The sequence below is a fragment of the Amyelois transitella genome, chromosome 9 (assembly GCF_032362555.1).
Source record: "Amyelois transitella isolate CPQ chromosome 9, ilAmyTran1.1, whole genome shotgun sequence".
In the NCBI taxonomy this organism is placed as follows: domain Eukaryota; kingdom Metazoa; phylum Arthropoda; class Insecta; order Lepidoptera; family Pyralidae; genus Amyelois; species Amyelois transitella.
This window is the reverse complement of record NC_083512.1, coordinates 2,130,947-2,152,091: the sequence shown is the minus strand read 5'-3', so window position 1 is coordinate 2,152,091 and position 21,145 is coordinate 2,130,947. Positions and strand designations below refer to the sequence as shown.

General features: G+C 37.1%; 3 protein-coding genes across 4 annotated transcripts; 2 read left to right on the top strand and 1 right to left on the bottom strand.

Moving 5' to 3' along the window:
• Window positions 1–95: 95 nt before the first annotated feature.
• LOC106130339 (ras suppressor protein 1) lies at window positions 96–3,433 on the bottom strand. Its single transcript, XM_013329160.2, has 6 exons — window positions 3,243–3,433; window positions 2,642–2,932; window positions 2,211–2,293; window positions 1,631–1,745; window positions 917–1,049; window positions 96–698 (listed from the first exon to the last, which is right to left on the bottom strand). Exons 1-6 carry the CDS (start codon window positions 3,391–3,393, stop codon window positions 611–613), a joined length of 861 nt encoding a protein of 286 aa, XP_013184614.1. The 5' UTR covers window positions 3,394–3,433; the 3' UTR covers window positions 96–610.
• A 539-nt stretch (window positions 3,434–3,972) lies between these two features.
• Window positions 3,973–13,827, top strand: LOC106130375 (sphingosine-1-phosphate lyase). 2 transcript variants are annotated; one of them, XM_013329209.2, is made up of 11 exons: window positions 3,973–4,182; window positions 4,576–4,713; window positions 5,246–5,461; window positions 5,755–5,963; window positions 7,070–7,303; window positions 8,030–8,239; window positions 9,361–9,481; window positions 10,694–10,811; window positions 11,547–11,693; window positions 12,131–12,251; window positions 12,631–13,827. In XM_013329209.2, exons 2-11 carry the CDS (start codon window positions 4,578–4,580, stop codon window positions 12,745–12,747), a joined length of 1,629 nt encoding a protein of 542 aa, XP_013184663.2. In that variant the 5' UTR covers window positions 3,973–4,182; window positions 4,576–4,577; the 3' UTR covers window positions 12,748–13,827. The 2 variants fall into 2 exon arrangements, with proteins under 2 accessions (XP_013184663.2, XP_013184662.2); XM_013329208.2 differs by having other exon boundaries at window positions 3,974–4,311.
• Window positions 13,828–14,277: 450 nt separating this feature from the next.
• LOC106130325 (uncharacterized) lies at window positions 14,278–21,010 on the top strand. Its single transcript, XM_060945907.1, has 11 exons — window positions 14,278–14,400; window positions 14,933–15,085; window positions 16,176–16,272; window positions 17,043–17,172; window positions 17,683–17,773; window positions 18,192–18,354; window positions 18,581–18,988; window positions 19,287–19,403; window positions 19,484–19,681; window positions 20,019–20,113; window positions 20,638–21,010. Exons 1-11 carry the CDS (start codon window positions 14,278–14,280, stop codon window positions 20,905–20,907), a joined length of 1,845 nt encoding a protein of 614 aa, XP_060801890.1. The 3' UTR covers window positions 20,908–21,010.
• Window positions 21,011–21,145: the final 135 nt, after the last annotated feature.

The following is a 21,145-nucleotide window of genomic DNA, read 5'->3' as shown; positions in this document are numbered from 1 at the left end:
ATTTTATGTGTATAGCACCATAATAATGTTTTTCACTTGAATAGACACAATGTTACATGATTCAAGTGATGAATTTGTTTTTGGTTTACTTACAATAATTATATAATGTAAATAAGTGCACTTGTTAAATTGTATTTTTTTGTACATAGCGTACAAGTTTGTCATTAAATATTTTTCAAATAAAAAATGCATTATTATTTATTACGACATAAAACTAATGTTATTTCTATTAAGATCTCTATTACAAACATGAGTGGGATTGAACTTCTAGTAACACAGTGAATCATTTTAGATAACCGAGTTTATATTGTTTCAAGATTAAAATGTTGCCTCAGAATCATAAACAAGTAACAAGTACCATTCATGATAACAAATATGTATCTATTTCATTGAGTCAAGTCGGACATATTTTGACGTTACATACAAATAACGTTGTACTTATTAGAGTGTTAATATCTTACTGAATCCATCAGCCAAAAACATAAATTACTCGGTTCCATATAAAACACTTAGAACTCAATCGAAATCCTACACTTTGCTCCAACCTATTAATACTTGTTAGTCTATGGCAGTACACACTCCCGTAGTCTATGGCACATTCTCCCGTTGTCTATGACCGCGCGCGACTAGCTTTCTTGCTCTTGTCCAGAGTCTGCGCGGGCGGCGGGGGCTTCGCGGACATGTGACGACTGTACAACCTGAAAATACACAAGTGAAACGGATGTGAGAAACCTGGAAATTGGATCATGGTTTTACTTTCATGGGGGTTCCCAAGACCAAAGATGCCTTTGTCTTGTACATACTCTATTTCTGTGACAAATTTCATATTCCATTCAGTAGTTTTTGGTGCTTCAAAAACAAACAAATCTTTTTATAATATTAGTATTGATAGGGTCTTTTAAAGTTAATAACTTACACTCTGTAAGTCTCCGATCGCAAATAATCCAGGACGTGGGAAGGCCCCAAGGAGATCTGATCTTCAATCGGCGGTATCCAGAAGTTGCCTTCTAGGCGCAACACCGATTTGTTGCTGGCCAAATCTAGCGTACCTGGAAAAAACACAAAAAACACCTATTAAAGAATAATATATAATAGTTTGACAGATCCTCCACACATTTTAAATTTTATAAAAATCAGACCAATGGTTTGAAATTTTATCACGTTACAATCCTTATAAACATACAAAAAAAAAATTTTCAATTTAAAAAAAAAAAAAACAAAAAAATTTTTCCCCAAGTTGATTTTTAACTTTACAAAACCATGGGTATGAGAGAGAATTTTAATGAAATTTGAATGAAAACATGAGCCCCTCACTTTTTTAGGTTCGCTAATTAGAGTTATCTAACTGTTAATTATAATTCAAATATATTCAAAGGCATACCCCAGGTCCTCTCCAGAGAGGTGAGGATGCAACTGGGACTAAAGCCAGAAGGAAGAATAGGAGTTAATTAGAATAATGGATTGCCCTCATTCTTTTTTCCTTAATACTTAATTATCTGTAAAAACTCTAAAGATGTAATTTGTCCTTTACGTGAAGGAAAAAATGTTTCCTTCAAATAACAGAATAAATAAGGAAAAACAATATTTCTGCTGTAATTTAAATAATAAAAAAAAAACATGTCATACTAACCAATTTCAGGAGGCAATACCACGAGCCTGTTGGCCTGCAGATGAAGCTCCCGGAGACGAGACAACTGCCCCAACTCACGCGGGACTTCGATTAGATCGTTCTCACGCATTGACAGCTGAAAAAATTAGACATTTTCTTTAACATTGCCTTGTCTGTTTAAAACTACTTCTTACTTTACCAATTTTATTATGTACATACAATTACATTTATATCCCTTGTCACCCACCGGGGTTAAACAGCCAACAGTCTGAAAAGACTAATAGACCACATTCAGCTGTTTGGCTTAATGATAGGATAGAAACTCAAACATACAGTTTGCTAGCCCATCTTACAAAAAAAAAAGATCCTTAGTTTATAAGCTTATCCCTTAATCGCTTTTTACAACATCCATGGGAAATAGATGGGGTGGTAAAAAAGGAAATAATAATGTGATTGTAACCTTATGCTTTACAATAACTAATTGGTTTGTTACATTTAGTTAAAAAATCCACAGAATTATTTTAATTATCCTTTTGACAAACAAAGCAGTACAAGTACAAGGAAAAATATTTGTTAATGGTAAACCCAAAATATTACTAACAATTTGCAGGTTCTTCAAATTCCCAATGTCCGGTGGCAGATACTCAAAGTCATTATCCCCCAAGTATAAAGCTCTTAGACTCTCTGAAAGTATAAAATTTAAAATTATATAACATGGGAACAACACCTCAATTAATTATCTAGGTACATACATACAAATATCATGTATTAATCCCTTACCCAGTAGTCAGAGTCTATATAGCCCTTTTAACTGTTATATATAAATACTATTTAAACAATTTTATATCTAAAGACCTAACAATTTAGTTTTGATTAATTGGATAAAAATTTGAATTCAAAAATTTTAACATGTTCATTTACAAAATCATGTTTCCTTAATTACCTTGGAGAGTTAAAAATTGTGTGATTTTCGCAGTAAACTGTTCAGTTTTTTAGAGTAAATCTAGCAAAATGGTAAATGATTTAACAAACCCATCATAAAGAAGTTCCCTGGCAAATTTTTCTCATTGAGATTATTGTATGTTAAGTCCAAAATTTCCAACACAGGAAATGCTCCAAATCCTCTTGGAAGCCCATTCAGTCTATTCAAAGAGACATTCAGAATCCTGAGTTTAGGTAAAGATGACAGGCTCACTGGGAGTTCCTCAATGTGGTTGTTGGCAAAATTCAGAATTTCCAGGTTTATCAAATTAGCAAGAGCAGGTGGTACTGTCTGAATTTTGTTATGACTCAATGAGAGTCTGGTTATATTGGCAAGGCTGACTGAAAAAAAGAACATTAGTTTATGAATGTAATGTGTTGGTAAACAAATAAAAATATACCTTTGATGGAACTATAAGTGGGTGCCTTCAAAATTAATTACGGAGCTAAATTATTAGCAGCAATTTTGGACAAATTTATTGAAACTACAATATGTCTAATTTTTCTCAGGATATAGTTTTGCTCATAGGTTTTGCCTCTTGAATCTGCATATAAATAAAACATATGCAACTAAAGTTGGTAGGTACACTCAAACAGGTAACAGAAACTCGTTCCTTTTATGGCGAAAACTAGTTTGAAACAGTTAACTTACACAATCCAGGTACTTCATCGAGGTTAGAGATTCCTTTGTCCACTAAATCTATCTCAGGATTGTTTATTTCTCGCGCTTCTTCAATAACTTTCTTCGCCTTCGACATTTTCGCTGTGTTTGGAATACAGGAAACTGGAGGCGGATGACTCATTGCGGACAGCTGTTGTTCGTGCCCGCCCGAATGAACACACACGACCAAAACGACCATCAAATTTGGTTCGTAGTAAAGTAAAGGGGCTCCTATACACTCTAAGTTTTATGGCCAATAAAAAAATTAAAATCGAAAATTGTAAGTGCACGCTTAAGTAATTTTTTTTTTAACAAATAGAAGTATTCTGTAGTTTGAGTTCGTTTTTTGTTGTTGCTGAGACTGTAATATGAAATTGATAGTGTGGATAAAATACGGTCCCAAACAAATCAGGCGAAAGCATATCCGTCACGCAAAGAGTTTGTGTTATATAATAAACTTTCTGCCAGCGGGACATTGTCGAATGGAATGGGCCCTGGACCACAGACAGACCATGCTAAATTGTCCGTGTGATAGATGGTAGTAGTAGAATGGTAAGGGACGGACCGGACCAAAACTGACATATTGTGGCGACAATAATTATTTTGAAGTAGACTAGACATTGACAACTATTGTATCATCTGTGATGGTATACTGTACATACAACCACAAGTTATTTACAACATATTGTCATTGAAAAAGACTTAAATGTAACTACTTAGGGGTGATAAAGATTAATTTCTGTAACAACGAATGTGTAGCCGAATGGTGACATTGTTATTGTTCTGATTTTATATTCCTTCGGCCTCGGTTTGTTTTAATTCTTGTTTGCATTAATTATCCCTATTATCTTCAAGAATTGTTGGTTAATATTGCTTGTAAAACTACGGCTATCTTTGTGTTATCATCATTAATAACAAGTCACAATCATAGGTACATTGGAATTTGAAATTATATTTATGTAGTAAAGAAAATTTAGTGATAGATTATAATTTTTTCGTTAATCATACATATGATCGATTTGCTCATAGGTGTTTGTTGATTTCTGTACATTGCCCGCAGGTAAGGAAGGTTACAAAGCCATAATTATATGCTAAAATTCATAATTATCAAGTTTGATTCATATGTAGTTTAAAAAGAAAATCTACTGCTTTTGATCTTATCCTAAAACAAAGAAAAGATGTAACTAGGAATATCTGAAACAAATAAGTTCTTTATACACTCTTTCAAACTAAAAATTCTATATAAATATATAAGTATATATACAATGTATAAAGGATTGAGGCTATAACTATGTTTATCTTCAATTTCTGTTTTATTTTACAGTCATGAGTGAGCGTCCACAGCCACTGAAAGCCATCAACAGGCTGTTCGAAGGCAAGGAGCCATGGCAAATTGTCACGATGACCGCATCGTCAGTGCTCGCCATCGTGTGGGCACATAGTCTGTACAATGCCAAAGATAGTAAGTTTTAGAACTATAAAAATTTATTCAAATGTTTTTATAATTAAAATAATTAATGGCAGGAACATATTTACAATATAGAGAGGTGATATTAACTTTAAGCACAGAAGTCTTCATTGCTTAAAAAGACATTCTTGCAAGAGACAACAAACTTTTCATCTATAATTCTGTAAAACCACCACTATAATCCTCACTCTTTGCACCTTGCGATTCGCCAAAACTTTTGTCGTGAGAACAGCTGTGACTTGTAATTCTGGAATGCTGAATATAACTGATTTGAACATAAAGCAATCATCTATGGGGTACAGCTAGTTAATCCACTGGGAGTAGCAGACTATTCTCAGACTAGCACCATCACATCTGCTTCTAGCCAACAGGGCTGATTGAAAGATTTCCAAACTGAAGAATGTTTATAGCTCTACAATATGTTAATACTCAGCCCCATTCTTCTGCATACTCCATAATGTACACAACATCTTACTTGCTTACTTTTTATAATGTATGGATTGATATTTATTTAATAACAATTTAGGTGTCACAACGCGCATGCGGCGCGAATTCTTCAGATGGCTTCGTCAAGTGCCATTAGTGAGGAGGAAGATTGAGGAGAAAATGACGGACATCAAACAAGGCTTCAAGAAAGACGTGGTCAAACGGCTGGCCGGGGTCAACATACGGAGGGAACTACCAGAAAATGGACTCACTGCGGAACAGATTAGAGAAGAGGTTATGGATCATCTCCATTTAGGTGAGAAATTTGTACAATGCAATAATTACAAGAATATACATACATACATAAAATCACGCCTCTTTTCCGGAAGGGTAGGCAGAGACTACCTCTTTCCACTTGCCACGATCTTTGCACACTTCCTTCACTTCATCACAATAATAATGCTCTTAAGTGTAAAAATCACAGCTCCCGAAAAAGCCTATCTCTTAATCGCCTTTTACGACATCCATGGAAATAGACTTCTATTCTAAAGTGCCAGAAACCACACGGCATACCATACCATATCATTGAATACATGTATGTTATCACAGGCGCATACGACTGGAAGAGCGGCAACGTATCCGGCGCTATCTACCATTTGAACGACGAGATCGTGAAGGTGGCGTGTGAAGCGTACTCACAAACCGCGTACACAAATCCACTACACGCGGACGTGTTCCCCGGAATCAACAAGATGGAGAGCGAGGTCGTCAGGATGGCCGTCAATCTGTTCCATGGCGACGCTCAGTGTTGTGGCACGGTGAGTTAGTTGGGTTGTCATCTCTTGAATCTGACGACCACGACGAGGAGTATAAAAATCCCGGATTTTGCTGAGGTGAGATGTTAGGGGACTTGGAATAAGCCAATTATTCCCGACTCGCAACGCGCAGTGTTGCCGGCTATGATTTAAAAATTATACTTAGGTACCACTCGCGTCTTATTCCTCCTGGCTTTTGTCCCGGTTGCATCCTCGTCACTATGGAAAGGGGCCTGGGGTATGCCTTTGACCATGGATCCTGGATTAGGTGCTCATCGTAATAGCATCGTTTACTTTTCAAACCAATGTACATAACTTCGAAAATTGGAACATGGCCTCTAAACTAATACAAATCCGGGAATATATAATATTTTTTGTGGTTTTTTTATCGAATAACAAAAAATCACCAAGCTCCGCTCAGTCGCCCAGGTCCTGGGTATTAAGAGAGCAAAAATACTTCATTGACCCTGATTTTCCCCGAAAGTGCGTAGCCGTTATAAAGTAACTGATCAATCGTTATATTCTTATCATAAAGACAATGTCCCAAGTTTATTTAAAATTTCTAAACTCTGATTTATTTCAAATTTTACTACCTATAGATAAGTCTTATGATTGCGTTGGATAAGATAAATAAAAAAAATAGATAAACAATAAAACTATGTACAATATCTGTAAATCTGTTCATACACAAATTTAGTTATGAAGTAACGTCATCGATAAGTTAACTTCGTTGAGGGGTGTTTGTAGCAAAAAATCTTCAGTAATTATTTCTAAAACAAATATTAAGCATGTATTGTCATGTAATAGAATTAAGCGGTCCTATGGGGTACCTATATCATAAAAGTAGAAGGTACTTCGAAAATCCCTCAGACATAAAATTGCGGTAGACAGAGCCAACAGTCTTGAAAAAATAGAAAGGCCACATTCAGCTGTATCATGAACCACACGGCACCATTTTAGATACTTACAATTTTTACCCGGAGACGTCGACAGAGACTTACCAAGATCTCTGTATACTTCTTACCGTACCTTTTATTGGCTTCAAATAAGCCATTCTATTTCACATAACAACGGTTCTTGCTTACAATAACCCGAACACCCTCTTCCAGATCACAACGGGCGGTACAGAGTCCATAATAATGGCGTGCAAAGCGTTCCGTGACCTCGCTTACAGCAAAGGTATATCCAACCCGCAGATTGTGGTACCCACGACAGTTCATTGCGCTTTTGATAAGGCCGCCCAATATTTGGGCTTGTCTGTGAAGAGTGTACGAGTGGATCCTGACACTTTGGAGGTGGATGTGGATGCTGTGAGGAGGGCTGTCGGCAGGAGGACTTGTTTGGTAACATAATTAAATTATGGGCTTTAATTTTTTTATTACATTGACTTATAAATACCATAATACTTGGGCTAGCCACCTGCCACTATTTGACTTTCAATTCTATCTTAAAGCCACATAGCTGAACGTGGCCTATCAGTCTTTTCAAGACTGTTGGCTCTGTCTACCCCGCAAGGGATATAGACGTGATTATATGTATGTATGTATGAATACCATATTTTTTTTACGTATTTACATACATATAGTCACGTCTATATCTTTTGCGGGGTAAATAGAGCAAACAGTCTTGAAACGACTGACGGCCATATTCTTCTGCATGGCTTCATAATGGAATTGAGATTAGATAGATAAAACGTTTATTCGACAATGCTACAAATACAAAACAAATATAACAATAACAAATTCTTAAAACTAACACAGGTGCGCTGTAGCAAGTCGAAATGGTCATAATTCAGCGTTATTTATGCACTGAAAGAGTACAAAAACGCTGATTTTCAGTTATCACCATTTGAAGTATCATGAACGTTTTTCACGAAAGAATTTGAACGATTTCTTTTTCACGAAAAAATTTAACGAATGAATGTGAACTTTTGACATTAGCTAAACATTTTCTCTCAATTGGTTTGTTTTAGTTGTTATTAGGGAGAATCTAGCGGGCGTATTTCCATGATCAAAAGCCCCAGTATATAGCAAATAATACCTCGAATGATATTTATTTTCCATTCGCAGATAGTAGGCTCAGCGCCGAACTTCCCCTACGGTACCATGGACAATATCGCCGCTTTATCAGACATCGCGATAGAGTACGACGTTCCTCTCCACGTGGACGCTTGTCTGGGCGGATTCCTGGCCGCTTTCATGACCCAGGCTGGTCATCAAGTGCCTGTGTTCGACTTCAGGTTGCCAGGAGTCGCTAGTATATCTGCGGATACGCATAAGGTAAATTGTATATAGCGCCATCTATTGGCAAAACATCGCAATCGAATACGTCGGTCTCCTACATGTATACGCTTGTCTGGGCGGATTCCTGGCTGCTTTTGTGACCCAGGCTGGACAAAAAGGGCCTGTGTTCGACTTCAGGTTGCCAGGAGTCGCTAGTATATCTGCGGATACGCATAAGGTAAATTGTAATGAGCGCCATCTATTGACAAATGACGTATGATGGTCAAATTGAGGTCGTCCTCGCGGAAAAGAAGTCTTCTACATGTAGACGCTTGTCTGGGCGGATTCCTGGCCGCTTTTGTGAACCAGGCTAGACAAGAAAAGCCTGTGTTCGACTTCAGGTTCTCAGGAGTCGCCAGTATATCTGCGGATACGCATAAGGTAATTAAAATTAGCGCCATCTATTGACAAGACATTGCAATCGAATACAACGGTGCCTCTTTCCTGGCAGCTTTTGTGACCCAGGCGGGTCATCAAGTGCCTGTGTTCAACTTCAGGTTGCCAGGAGTCGCTAGTATATCTGCTGATACGCATAAGGTAAATTATTGGTGTGCTCCCGGGCCGTCCGAAACAATAAAATAAAACTTTAAATACTGCACTGCGTTTATTGTGACCGATAAATATAATAAAACAATTTTATAAAGTGGAAAGATGTACTCTTACGTGGAAGAGGTAAAAAGGAAGGAAGAGTCCTTTTTTTAATGTTGCCAGCTTATGTTCTGGTGCATAAACAAATACAAGAGTAATCTTATTATTTATGGATACATCACAATTATAATTAGCGCCATCTATTGGCCAAACATCGTATTCGAGTACGACGGTCTAATACATGTATATGCTTGTCAGGGCGGGTACCTGGCTACTTTTATGACTCAGGCTGGACATCAAATGCCTGGGTTCGACTTCAGGTTGCCAAGAGTGGCTAATGGCTAATTTTCGCGGATACGCATTTATTAAATTATGATTAACGCCATCTATTGACAAATGAGTTGATTGAAAATATGATACAAGGTTTCGCGACGCCAAACACAACTTTCTACCACTTTCAAAGCGTAATACGCCATCTGTTGGCAATTTTCTAGTACTATGTATAAATAAATAGTTCTATATTGTTCTAGTACGGATACGCGCCTAAAGGTACATCCGTAATACTGTACAGGAAGCCAGAATACAGACATCACCAATACACGGTGACAACTGAATGGCCAGGCGGCGTTTATGGATCACCCACAGTCAATGGTAAGTTCAATATTCTCCACGATACCCTAGAATGTTCACCAGTGTGATTATCAAGAATACCTACATATATACATACGTACATATCCCTTGCGGTGTAGACAGAGCCAACAGTCTTGAAAAAGTCACGTTTAGCTGTTTGGATTTATGATAGATTTGGAATTCAAATAGAGACAGGTTGCTAGCCCATCGCCTAAAAGAAGAATCCCAAGTTTATAAGCCTATATCTTAGTCGCCTTTAACGAAATCCATGGCAAAGAAATGGGGTAGTCCATACATACCCCTCCGGGAAAGAGGCGTGGTTTTTATAATCACGCCTCTTTCCCGGAGGGGTAGGCATAGACCACATCTTTCCACTTGCCACGATCTCTGGATACTTCCTTCGCTTCATCCACATTCATAACTCTCTTCATGCAAGCTCGGCGGTTTCGGGTACTCTTGACCTGACCCTTTACCAGGACGTCCTTAATTTGATCAAGACACGTTCGTCTTCCCACTCCGACTTAGTCAATATAATCACACGTATGTATAATCACGTCTATATCCCTTGTGGGGTAGACGGAACCGGCAGTCTTGAAAAGACTGACAGGCCACGTTCAGCTGTTTGGCTCTATGATAGATTTGGGATTCATATAGTGACAGGTTACTAGCCTATCGCCTAAAAATAAAATTCCAAGAGGTAAGCTTTTCACTAAGTCGCCTTTTACGACATCCATGGGAAAGAAATGGGTAGTCCTATTCTTTTTTCTCTTGGTGCCAGGATCCACACGGCAATTTGTGTGTTTGCTTGTTGTGGGATACCTATTTTAGCCGATGTTCTAGCAAACTGTCACTATTTAGGTAGAGCTCAATTCTATTACTTAGCTGACCGTGGCCTTTCAGTCTTTCCAAGACTGTTGGCTTTGTCTACCCCGCAAGTGACAAAGACGTGATAATATGTATGTATCTTTTTCGCTCCTACATTATACTACATACCTACATACATAAAATCACGCCTCTTTCCCGGAGGGGTAGGCAGAGACTACCTCTTTCCACTTGCCACGATCATTGCATACTTCCTTTGCTTCATCCACATTCATAACTAAAGGTACATCATCTTCCTATTCTGCTGTCACTGAGATCAAGCTACATTTTACGAACTGTAGGTACCTATAATTTCTGGAAATTTCCACGCGGAAACGTAAAAATTTACTGAACAATGTTCCGTTGCATCAGGCAGCCGCGCCGGCGGCTTGATAGCGGCGTGCTGGGCCACCATGATGTTCGTGGGCCGAGACAGATACGTCCGGATGACTGACGAGATAGTCAGGACCGCCAGATATGTGGAGGACGAGTGAGTTGATATATATATATATATATATATTTTTTCTCTCAAATATCAAGTAGTAAATACATAACATAGGTAAGAATATGAAAGACTGGTGTCAGAACTAAGCAGATGCTTGTATCTCAGATAACCAGCCTCCCCCCGCTTTTGGTTGACATAACTCATGATATCTCAATGTACAATCGAGAATTGAGACTCAAATAGTGACAGGTTGCTAGACCATTGCCTAAAAAAAAGGAAAGAGATGGAGTGGTCCTATTCTTTTTTGCCGATACATACAACTGGGGATTTTCAAGACAGATTTTGAATAGGCACCATTTGAGCTTGCGTGGAGCACCTTAAGACTCATCTTGCTTACCACCAGGCGGATTGAGGTCAAACGTTCTCAAACCAAATATTAGGAAAAAAAAAAACATAATAACAATATAATTAAAATCTGAAAGATAATATCCTGTATTTTATATTTCAGTTACACAAACGCAAATTATAAAAAAGTGCTTCATTTTCTTATTATATTTGTACCTTTCCCTGAATTTGTACTTGAAGCGTGGCCATTCAGTCTTTTCAAGACTGTTGGCTCTGTCTACCCCGCAGGGGATATAGACGTGACCGTATGTATGTATGTATGTTTGTATCGGGGAAGAGAGATGCGGGGATGGAATTCCAATTCACAGCGTTGTTTATGAGTTGTTGTGTATTGATGTCTATGTACCTACTTACTAATCTTTAATTTTTTTACAGATTACGTAAAATTGATGGAATTTTCGTGTTCGGAAAACCTGCTACGTCGGTGATAGCTTTTGGTTCTAAGAAGTTCGACATTTTCCAAATGGCCGACTTGTTGCACAAGAAAGGATGGAGTTTGAACGCTTTGCAGTTCCCTTCAGGGTATGTTTGTAATATTTTACGTTGTACATTTATTTATTTATTAAAAATGGTGGAAGAGGGATGTAGGTTTTGTTAAAGAAATGACACAAATTCCTGAATCCACTTGGCTATTTTATTTTGTAAATATATTAGTTATAGCTGTGCCCGCGACTCTGTCCGCATGAAATAGTTATTTTGGGCATCATTAAAGTCATCAAGGGTGAATAATTTTCTCCGTTTTTTTGTCACATTTACCATTACTTCTTCGCTCCTTATAGTTGCAGCATGATGTTATATAGCCTAAAGCCTTCCTCCATAAATGGCCTATTCAAAACAAAAAGAATTTTTCAATTCGAACCGGTAGTTCCTGAGATTAGCGCGTTCAAACAAACTAAACTCTTCAGTTTTATAATATTAGTGTACATTTGCTTATTTCAACATGTTTTGATCGTTTCCAGCGTCCACATCTGCATAACTCATGCGCACACGCAGGCGGGCGTGGCGGAGAGGTTCGTGTCCGACGTGTCGGCGGCCGCTGCGCACTGCGGCCGGCACGCGGGGGAGCCTGTACACGGGAAGGTACACATACATACATATGATCACGTCTTTATCCCCTACGGGGTAGACAACAGTCTTGAAAAGACTGATAGGCCACGTTCAGCTGTTTATGGCTTAATGATAGAATTGAGATTCAAATAGTGGAAGGTATACTATATAAGAATCAAAATAATAGACAAATGCTACTGAAAGTGTAGTTCGTTAACACTTCATTTTTTTGTTAGTTTCAATAATAAGCTGAACAAATTTGATTCCCAAGTTTCTGAATATTTGCTTTGATTTTGAAACAAAATAAATAAACCAGTTTAGTTATTTACAATTGTTGTTTCAGTATTGTCTTTTTCTAGAAACAATTAAATATATAATTCGATGAAACTTAATAAATAGATTTACTTTTCAGATGGCAATATACGGGGTAGCACAAGAGATTCCAGACAGGAGCCTAGTCTCGGACATCACAAAACACTTCATTGACTCAATGTACTATCTTCCCGAACCGGGAGACGAGAATTTATAAAGCTATTGGTTTATTCCCGCGGGAATTTTGACATTAAATATTCTAAATATGGACCGATGTCAAAAGTGGTTGCTTTGATGGGCCGCTCATTAGCGTAGCAGATTTTCGCATTTATAATATTAATATGGGTTTTAATGATTTCCGATTCAGATTTAAAAGTAGGTATTTAAAAAACAAATACAATCTAAAAATAGTCTGTCAATAAAATTGCGTTCTATCCATGCACTTTTGTCTCCAACAGTACATACTTATTGTTGTTAAAGTTTGACCAGAAATATAGCAGATTTGTTAATGAGGGCGCTAGTTCTTTGTTTCATAAAGCAATGCCAAATACTTATGTCATATGGCTCGCCGTAAAAATTCACAAAAAAAAAGTGGCTTCTCTCCCCTTAAAGGGATTTTTTATACCAGTTTCTAAGTAGTACTATACCTAACACATTCAAATGAACGCGGTTTCCTCAGATGTGTTGATTTTTTATTTCAGAGCAATAGTTTTCTCGTTTTGTGAGTACAAACGTACAGACAGACAGACTGAATATCTAAAATCACATTTTTGGCTTCTGCTGGTCCTATAAAGATCCCCCTTTCCCTATCTTTTTAATTTTTCGCAATATGGCGAATTATGCCATATTTCTGGTCAAATTGTTCAATGTTGATTTTGAATCACAAGATTATTTTAAGATACGTATCTTAGTCTAAAAGTTATGCGTGCCAATAATCCTTAGGCTTTAAATGTAGTTTATCAAAAAAAGTTCAAAAAGTTAGCAAGAACACTCGCAAACTGTTGTTAAACTTAAAAAAATATTATTGAAATGGATATTGAAGTGTTTCGAACATATTTTATAGGTTACTCCATACAATTTTTTTCTGGTCACATAATAATTAACTATTTAATAATATTTAATGACTGTTTTACTAATTTCTAAATGGTATAATAATAGCTGGTACGAGATGTTTTTTTTTTGTATATCTTGATCATGATCACAAATAAAGATGTGAAATGTGTATAATATGTTTTACCGATTAAGTCAATTTGTATTTAACTATATAATGTTGTTACAATAAAATCACATTTATGCATTAATGACTTTGATTTTGAAATGTATGTTTACTTATTGATATGAATTTATTAATGGTTGGGTAAGTGTCTGGCAAAAACAAAAAAAATGGGTCTCACAAATTTAATTAGTATTTAATTTTATGTACAGTGGATCATAGAATATAAAATCCATCTTTGTTTTGCACGATGTATCATAGGTTGTATACTTTTCTTTGTGGCTTACTGTTACCTAGCTCAAGTAATAAAGTGTTACACTCTGATAGTGTTTATTACCGACAGTTATTTCATTATTTTCTTCTTTTGTCTTCCAAGAATGAGTGATGGACAATGATAATGCGACCTCTTTGAAGTCTTCTGAATGAAATACTCAAATGTCACTGTCATAATAAAACGCATAAATTGCTCAGAAAAGTTGCGTGCGGAGGCGCAAAAATTCAAAATGCCGTTCAAAATTAATAGTTGATGGTACAATGCGCCGGACATTAGCTCTTGCGCTGTTGTTCGCGATTGTACAGAGATGTGTCAGCGCAGTCAACTACTGCGGAGCTAAAATGTGCGGGTACACTAATGCACACACATTTTGCCAGTATCCAGTGAGTACCAACCTTTTGTAACCATTGAAAATGCAAGCTTGGAGTGCAACTAGGAACACGCAAAGATGAGTAAGATGTGTGTGGATTGTTTGAATGTAGATATACCTTTATGCTGTGGACATACATACATATGGTCACATCTCTTGTGGGGTAGACAGAGCCAACAATCTTGAAAAAACTGATAGGCCACGCTCAGCTATTTGGCTTAATGTTAGAATTGGGATTCAAATAGTGACAGATTGCTAGCCCATCGCCTAAAAAAGAATCCCAAGTTTGTAAGCCTATCCCTTAGTCGCGTTTTACGACATCCATGGGAAAGAGATGGAATGGTCCTATTCTTTTTGTATTGGTGCCGGAGCAACCTGTCACTATTTGAATCTCAATTCTATCATAAAGCCAAATAGCTGAACGTGGCCATGCAGTCTTTTCAAGACTGTTGGCTCTGTCTACCCCGCAAGGGTTATAAACGTGACCATATGTATGTTATTATAATGTACGTAAGCCCATTATACCCGAAGATTGATGATAACAGGCAGGGCCCAGTCCATCATGTTCAGGCTACGTAGAGGCACCATTGACCCTAGAAGAGAAGGTCCGCATCCTCACTCGTCTGAACCGCCGAAGGAGCGACGTGGCGACAGGAAGACTGCGTAACTACCCGACTGCCGGGGACATGCTTAAACTGGTACGTTATTACATACATATGGTCACGTCTATATCCCTTGCGGGGTAGACAGAGCCAACAGTCTTGGAAAGACTGAATGGCCACGTTCAGCTATTTGGCTTAACGATAGAATTGGAATTCAACTAGTGACAGGTTGCTAGCCCATTGCCTAAAAAAGAATCCCAAGTTTGTAAGCCTATCCCTTAGTCGCCTTTTACAACATCCATGGGAAAGATATGGAGTGGTCCTATTCTTTTTTGTATTGGTGACGGGAGCCACACGGCACCAGTCTTGAAAAGACTTACTGGCCACGTTCAGCTATTTGGCTATTTATGTAGTAATATTATTTATGTACGTTATTTATGTTAATTAATTATTATAAATAATTTAATTACGAACTAACTTTCGCCTGCGGCTTTACTTTTGAGTAAGTCACAGTGACACTATGTTTTTCAGTAAAATCCGTTCTTAGTTTCTGATGTCGTAGGGTGCGACCAACGGATAATACGAACTGCTCATCAAAAGAAGGTTGGTGTCAGACAAATACCTAGTCAAAAGAAATGGTAAGTAAATTCTCTAGGACTCCACTTCTCCTTTCTTCCTCCTGAAAACATTTTGTAGCCAGTAGCTAAACAGCAATACGATGTATGATGAGAGAAAAATTAAGTACGTTAAACACATACTACATGTATACATATAATAACGTCTATTTCCCTTGCCGGGGCAGACAGAGCCAATAGTCTTGAAAAGACTGATAGGCTTCAGATGTTTGGCTTAATGATAGAGTTGAGATTCAAAATAATGACAGGTTGCTAACCCGTCGCCCTAAAAGAGGCAAGTTTATATCCTATCACTCTTAGTCGCTTTATACTTTTACATGAGAAGAGTTATCCTATTCTTTTTTAAATACATTTAAGCCTTAAAGATTTGTTCTTTTTTTGCGTTAGAAGCTCTTTTAGGCCAAATAGCTGAACGTGGCCACTCAGTCTTTTCAAGACTGTTGGCTCTGTCTACCCCGCAAGGGATATTAGACGTGACCATATGTATGTATGTAGGTATGTAGCTCTTTTAGGCGGTTCGGTTTTAAAAATTTATTGTTGGTTCCTTATAGCGTTGGGTGGAGGAGTTGGCCCGCGAAGCCCAGCGCTGGGCTGACCAGTGCCGACCGCCAAACACCCCGGACGAACACGACGCGTGTCGGGACTTATGTTAGTTTATTTTTTATTTTTTTTCTAGGCTAAGATTGACGTGCCTGCACGAACAAGTTCATTAGAGATCGGATAATCGGACGCATATTTACCTAAACTAATATTTTGGCTAAGAAAGTATGGAGGCGGCTTCTTGCTTTCGGGATTCGAATTATTTTGAATCCCGGAAATTTTATTAAACAAGATATTGAAACTTATCGTATATTAGGTATGATAAACACCTTTATAAACATAAGTGTTGGATGATCATATTTATTAAAAAATTACCTACCTACCGGGATTCCAGAATTATACCGCGTGATTTCTTAGTTAGTACAAAAACTTTCTGAGGTTATTCAGACCATCAAACTGAACAAATTTCACCAAAGGGTCACTAATTTTTGAGGGAATTTTTGAGGTACAGCCCAACACCCCAACTTTAGGTAAATATGCATCCGAATATCCGATCTCTGGTTATGAATGTCGATTTAATGTAAGAAGTATGCAGGGATCGTGGTGTAAAGATATAGTTTCTGCCTACCAATCTGGGAAAGAGGCGTGTTTTATGTTTGTAAGTAAGTAGTGTCCGCCAAAGACTACTACCTGGTTTCTTTCTAGAGGTGACGCTACCGGGACGAACTCTAAGACGATACGTACAAAACTAAAATGATCATTTAATAAGTAGGTAACATGTAAAACAGAATGAGTTTAAATGTGTTTAATTAAGTTATTTTTTTTTAGAGCTAATGTGTTTACTTTACTTACTTTACTTTAACTTTTTTTTTTTTCAGATTCCGTCTCCGTGGGCCAGAACGTTGCATCTGTGGTTGGCGAGGCTCCAGGCCTCCGAGTGGAGTCTATGGTCGACATGTGGTATATGCAAAGCATTCATTACAAGGGAAACGTCACTAACTACGAACCGTTAGTTTCTAATTCTATCGAGTTCGTCCATATAAGGCATTTTAAAAGTGTTTGTTTAATTAGCTTGAAATACTAAAATACGTAGTAAAAGAATTGGTTTAATTCCTGGTAAAATTGTTTGAATGAATTAAATAATAATATACCTACACAATAATACACATACAAACTTCTCAGCAGTCGGTTAAAAATTTTTGAGTAGGTACCTCAACTTCGCCCTGTGGAATTACAGAACACAGAGGTTACCACAGAGCACAGAGACAGTCGGCTGTCTAGGGAGACAGCCGACTGCGAAAACCTAGTCAAATTATTCCACACACAGAACACAGAGATCTGCAGCAGCATCTAGAAAAGAAACCCGTAAGAATTCGGGATAAAATTCCCAGAAAGGATTTGTGTACGTCCCTACTTACTTCTGGAAATTTTATCTCGAATTCTTAAGGGTTTCTTTTCTAGATGCTGTTCACCTTTAATGGGAATGCCAATTCTAAGTAAATTGACTACTTTTTTCAGGCCAATGAGTACTGTTAATTATTATGGAGATTTTGCTCAGATAGTGTGGTCGTACACTTACATGGTTGGTTGCGGAAGAAGCCGATTTATGGTAAGCGATTGTATTTTAAATAAGCTTTTGGTCACAAATATTTTATGGGTCTCTGGTATTTATTCATTCAGATTTCAGGAAATCTGAGCAATAGATGTTTTCATAAAGAACATTCTGGCGTGTGGTTCCCGGCACCAATACAAAAAAGAATAGGACCACTCCATCTCTTTCCCATGGATGTCGTAAAAGGCGACTAAGGGATAGGCGCACAAACTTGGAATTCTTTTCTAGGCGATGGGCTCGCAACCTGTCACTATTGAACGTCAATTCTATCATTAAGGCAAATAACTGAACGTGGTCATTCAGTCTTTTCAAGACTGTTGGCTCTGTCTACCCCGCAAGGGTTATAGACGTGACCATATGTATGTATGTATGTAACATTCTAATACGAAAAAGGATGCCTTACCTGTTTTTCTAGATTCACCTCAAAGGTCGAATGCGCTCTGTAGAAAGATTGGTCTGCAACTTCGCTCCCCGGGGACCCATGTCTGGTCAACCCATCTGGAGTCTGGACGAACCTGCGTCGTTGTGCCCAGTAAGATCATTACCAGATTCGGAGTTCCGTGGTCTTTGTGCTTATCGTGAGTAAAGATTAATTAAAATTGTAATAATAGTAAATTTCCGTTCATTATCTGATCTCTTGAGTGAAAAGATGTGGTATTTTAATGTACGGTGATTAGTTTATATCCCTCAGTGGTTGACGATGAATGATGAGATTGACGCCTTTCGTTATTCATTTCACGATAAGTCGTTATAGCAATTTGAGCTACATATACAATCTTGTTTCAAAATGGGCCTTGATTACAGAGCCGTACATAGATGTTCCTAATGATCTAAATAATATTACAACTATAGAAGAAATCACCTTGTTAAATACAATATTTGAAATAGAAATAAACGATGAATTAAACTATCCAGGAAGTATGGATGAGGTTTATTTGACTAAAATAGCTATAGCCACTTTGGAAGATAAGGCAAAAACTGAAGCATATAATAATAATCAGAAACGAGACATATATTTTTTGAATACTAATATGATAAGTAATGAATTTAACAACAACGTAAAAGAACCAGATAAGGAACATTTGGTTCAAATTAAAGAAACTAGTAGTCAAAAACCAGTGCAAACTAAAGCTAAAGTAAAATTGATTGGAAGGCACAAATCATATAAAACTGATGACCTAATAGCTGTTGGTGGTGTCCAGACAACTGAGCGTAAGTTTCATACAAATATAATAATACTAGCTGTCCCTGAAAACGTTGTTTTGCCATATAAATAATGTTAAAGTAATTTCTATTAAAAAAATTTGTTAAAGTGGACAACCCTTACGTCACTAAGGGGTATGAAAAATAGATGTTGGCCGATTCTCAGACCTACTCAATTTGCTCACAAAATTTCATGAGAATCGGTCAAGCCGTTTTGGAGGAGTACGGGAACGAACATTGTGACACGAGAATTTTATATATAAGACTATATTCGTACTACAACTATAAAACAAACCTATGTTTGCAGATTATCCAATTCCCGCTGATATACCCCAGCAAAAAAATGAATTTTATGTAGATTACCAATATGTTGAGACAAATGAAGGTAAATCGATTTCAACAGAGAATATCGTTGTTGTGTCTGGTACGTGTTATGGTCGACAATAAGAACGGATAAATACGAAGATATAAATGAAATGCTAACTTTGATTGACATTATTCCAGAGATCTCTCCAATAACACCTCATAATACTACGGAAAATGTTATGATTACATCGGAAGTTAGTAATCCGCTTGCAACAATGAATGTGACGTTTGGTTACGTAGAAGATATTAACGAAACAAGTTTAAAAATCGATGAATCTATGCGAAACTATAATATATCTTATGTTACACAGAAGGAGGAAGAATTATTCTCAGATCGTAAGTAAAACGATGAAAATATGCTCTGGCACCACCAACTTATTCATAAATTTCGTGTTGCTGTTAATTTTATTCGATATCTATGGAAAAATTGGTCTGAAATGGAATAAATTTCTTATGGGATGATTTGAAAACAGTTGTTATTTTATTATGGTCACTGTGTTATTAATGACATCGGAAGTTTAAGGATGGACTTTAACGATATACATACCTATCATTTCTGAGTATTGCTGAACGAGGGTGTTTAAACTTTAAAGCTATCTGTAGTTGAGGACATTTAATTACAAATTATTTATTGTCAATATATATTAATTATTAATTTAAAAATTGTTTTAAGCTGAAGTAGTTCGAGATCTGGAGCTTGCTTTGAGACAAATGGAACAAAATATGGAAACTTCAACAATTACAACAGCATCGATCGGGGCAGAGAAGGTAAGCATTTAGGGGTCTTATGGTAAGAACTTGTAATTTTTATCCTCATCTCCAGAATGTCAACTGCTGGACAAAAAGTTCCCTCAAAGAATTCCAACGCGACCGTTATGAAGCGGTCTCTATCAAGGCTTTGAACCTATAGGGAAAGGAGTTTTGCTTCCTCGACCTTAGTGTCAATTTCATCATTTAGCCGTGCAGCTGAACGTGCCCATTCAGTCTGTTCAAGACTGTTGCTCTATCTATCCCCCAAGGGATAAAGAAGTGATTATATGTATGTGTGAGTTTAGCTATACAGCTGAACGTGACCTTTCAGTCTTTTCAAGACTTGTCTCTGTTTACCCCGCAAGGGATATAGAGGTGACTATATGTCTTTTTGTATGATCTATTAACCCTTCTGGATCGCAGTAGACCAAGAACTCCTCCCTAGGCAGGACCTAACGCCGAGAGAATAATGGTTTCTCCTCATAAATACCATTTAATGTTGTTCTCATTCGGTTGTTTCAATATCCAGGACATTATTTCAGGTAAAGCGTGAACTCCGTGAAGTATCCAAGGATACAATGGACCGCAAACCAAGGGAGTATGGGAATATTTCACCAATCTTACAAGAGATAAACATGACGGCCGACAAGGCGCCGATGTTGAACATGATTCTCAAATACATGCCGTATTTGAAACCCTACAAAAATGAATTGCTAGGTAAAGTCACTAACGGCGCTAAAATCGTTCTACCTCCTTTAATTGTTAGGTTTATCGTATTTATTTGTATGTTTATTGTTATTTATGGTTTGTAAGTCTTTTGGTTTGGGTTGAATAAAATAAGTATGTTATTGTTAAAAATGTCTGAAGCATTTTTATTATTCTTTAGATGTTGGTTAACGAATCGTTAATTAAGGAATTTAGGTCTACTTATTGGAATTGAAATTATGTCAAAGGTGGTTACTGTAATCATCGTCTTATACATATTTAAATCGAACGGTTTTCGTCATTTCATTTCATAAAGTTATGTGATGTGTTGGGTGTTATTTATGT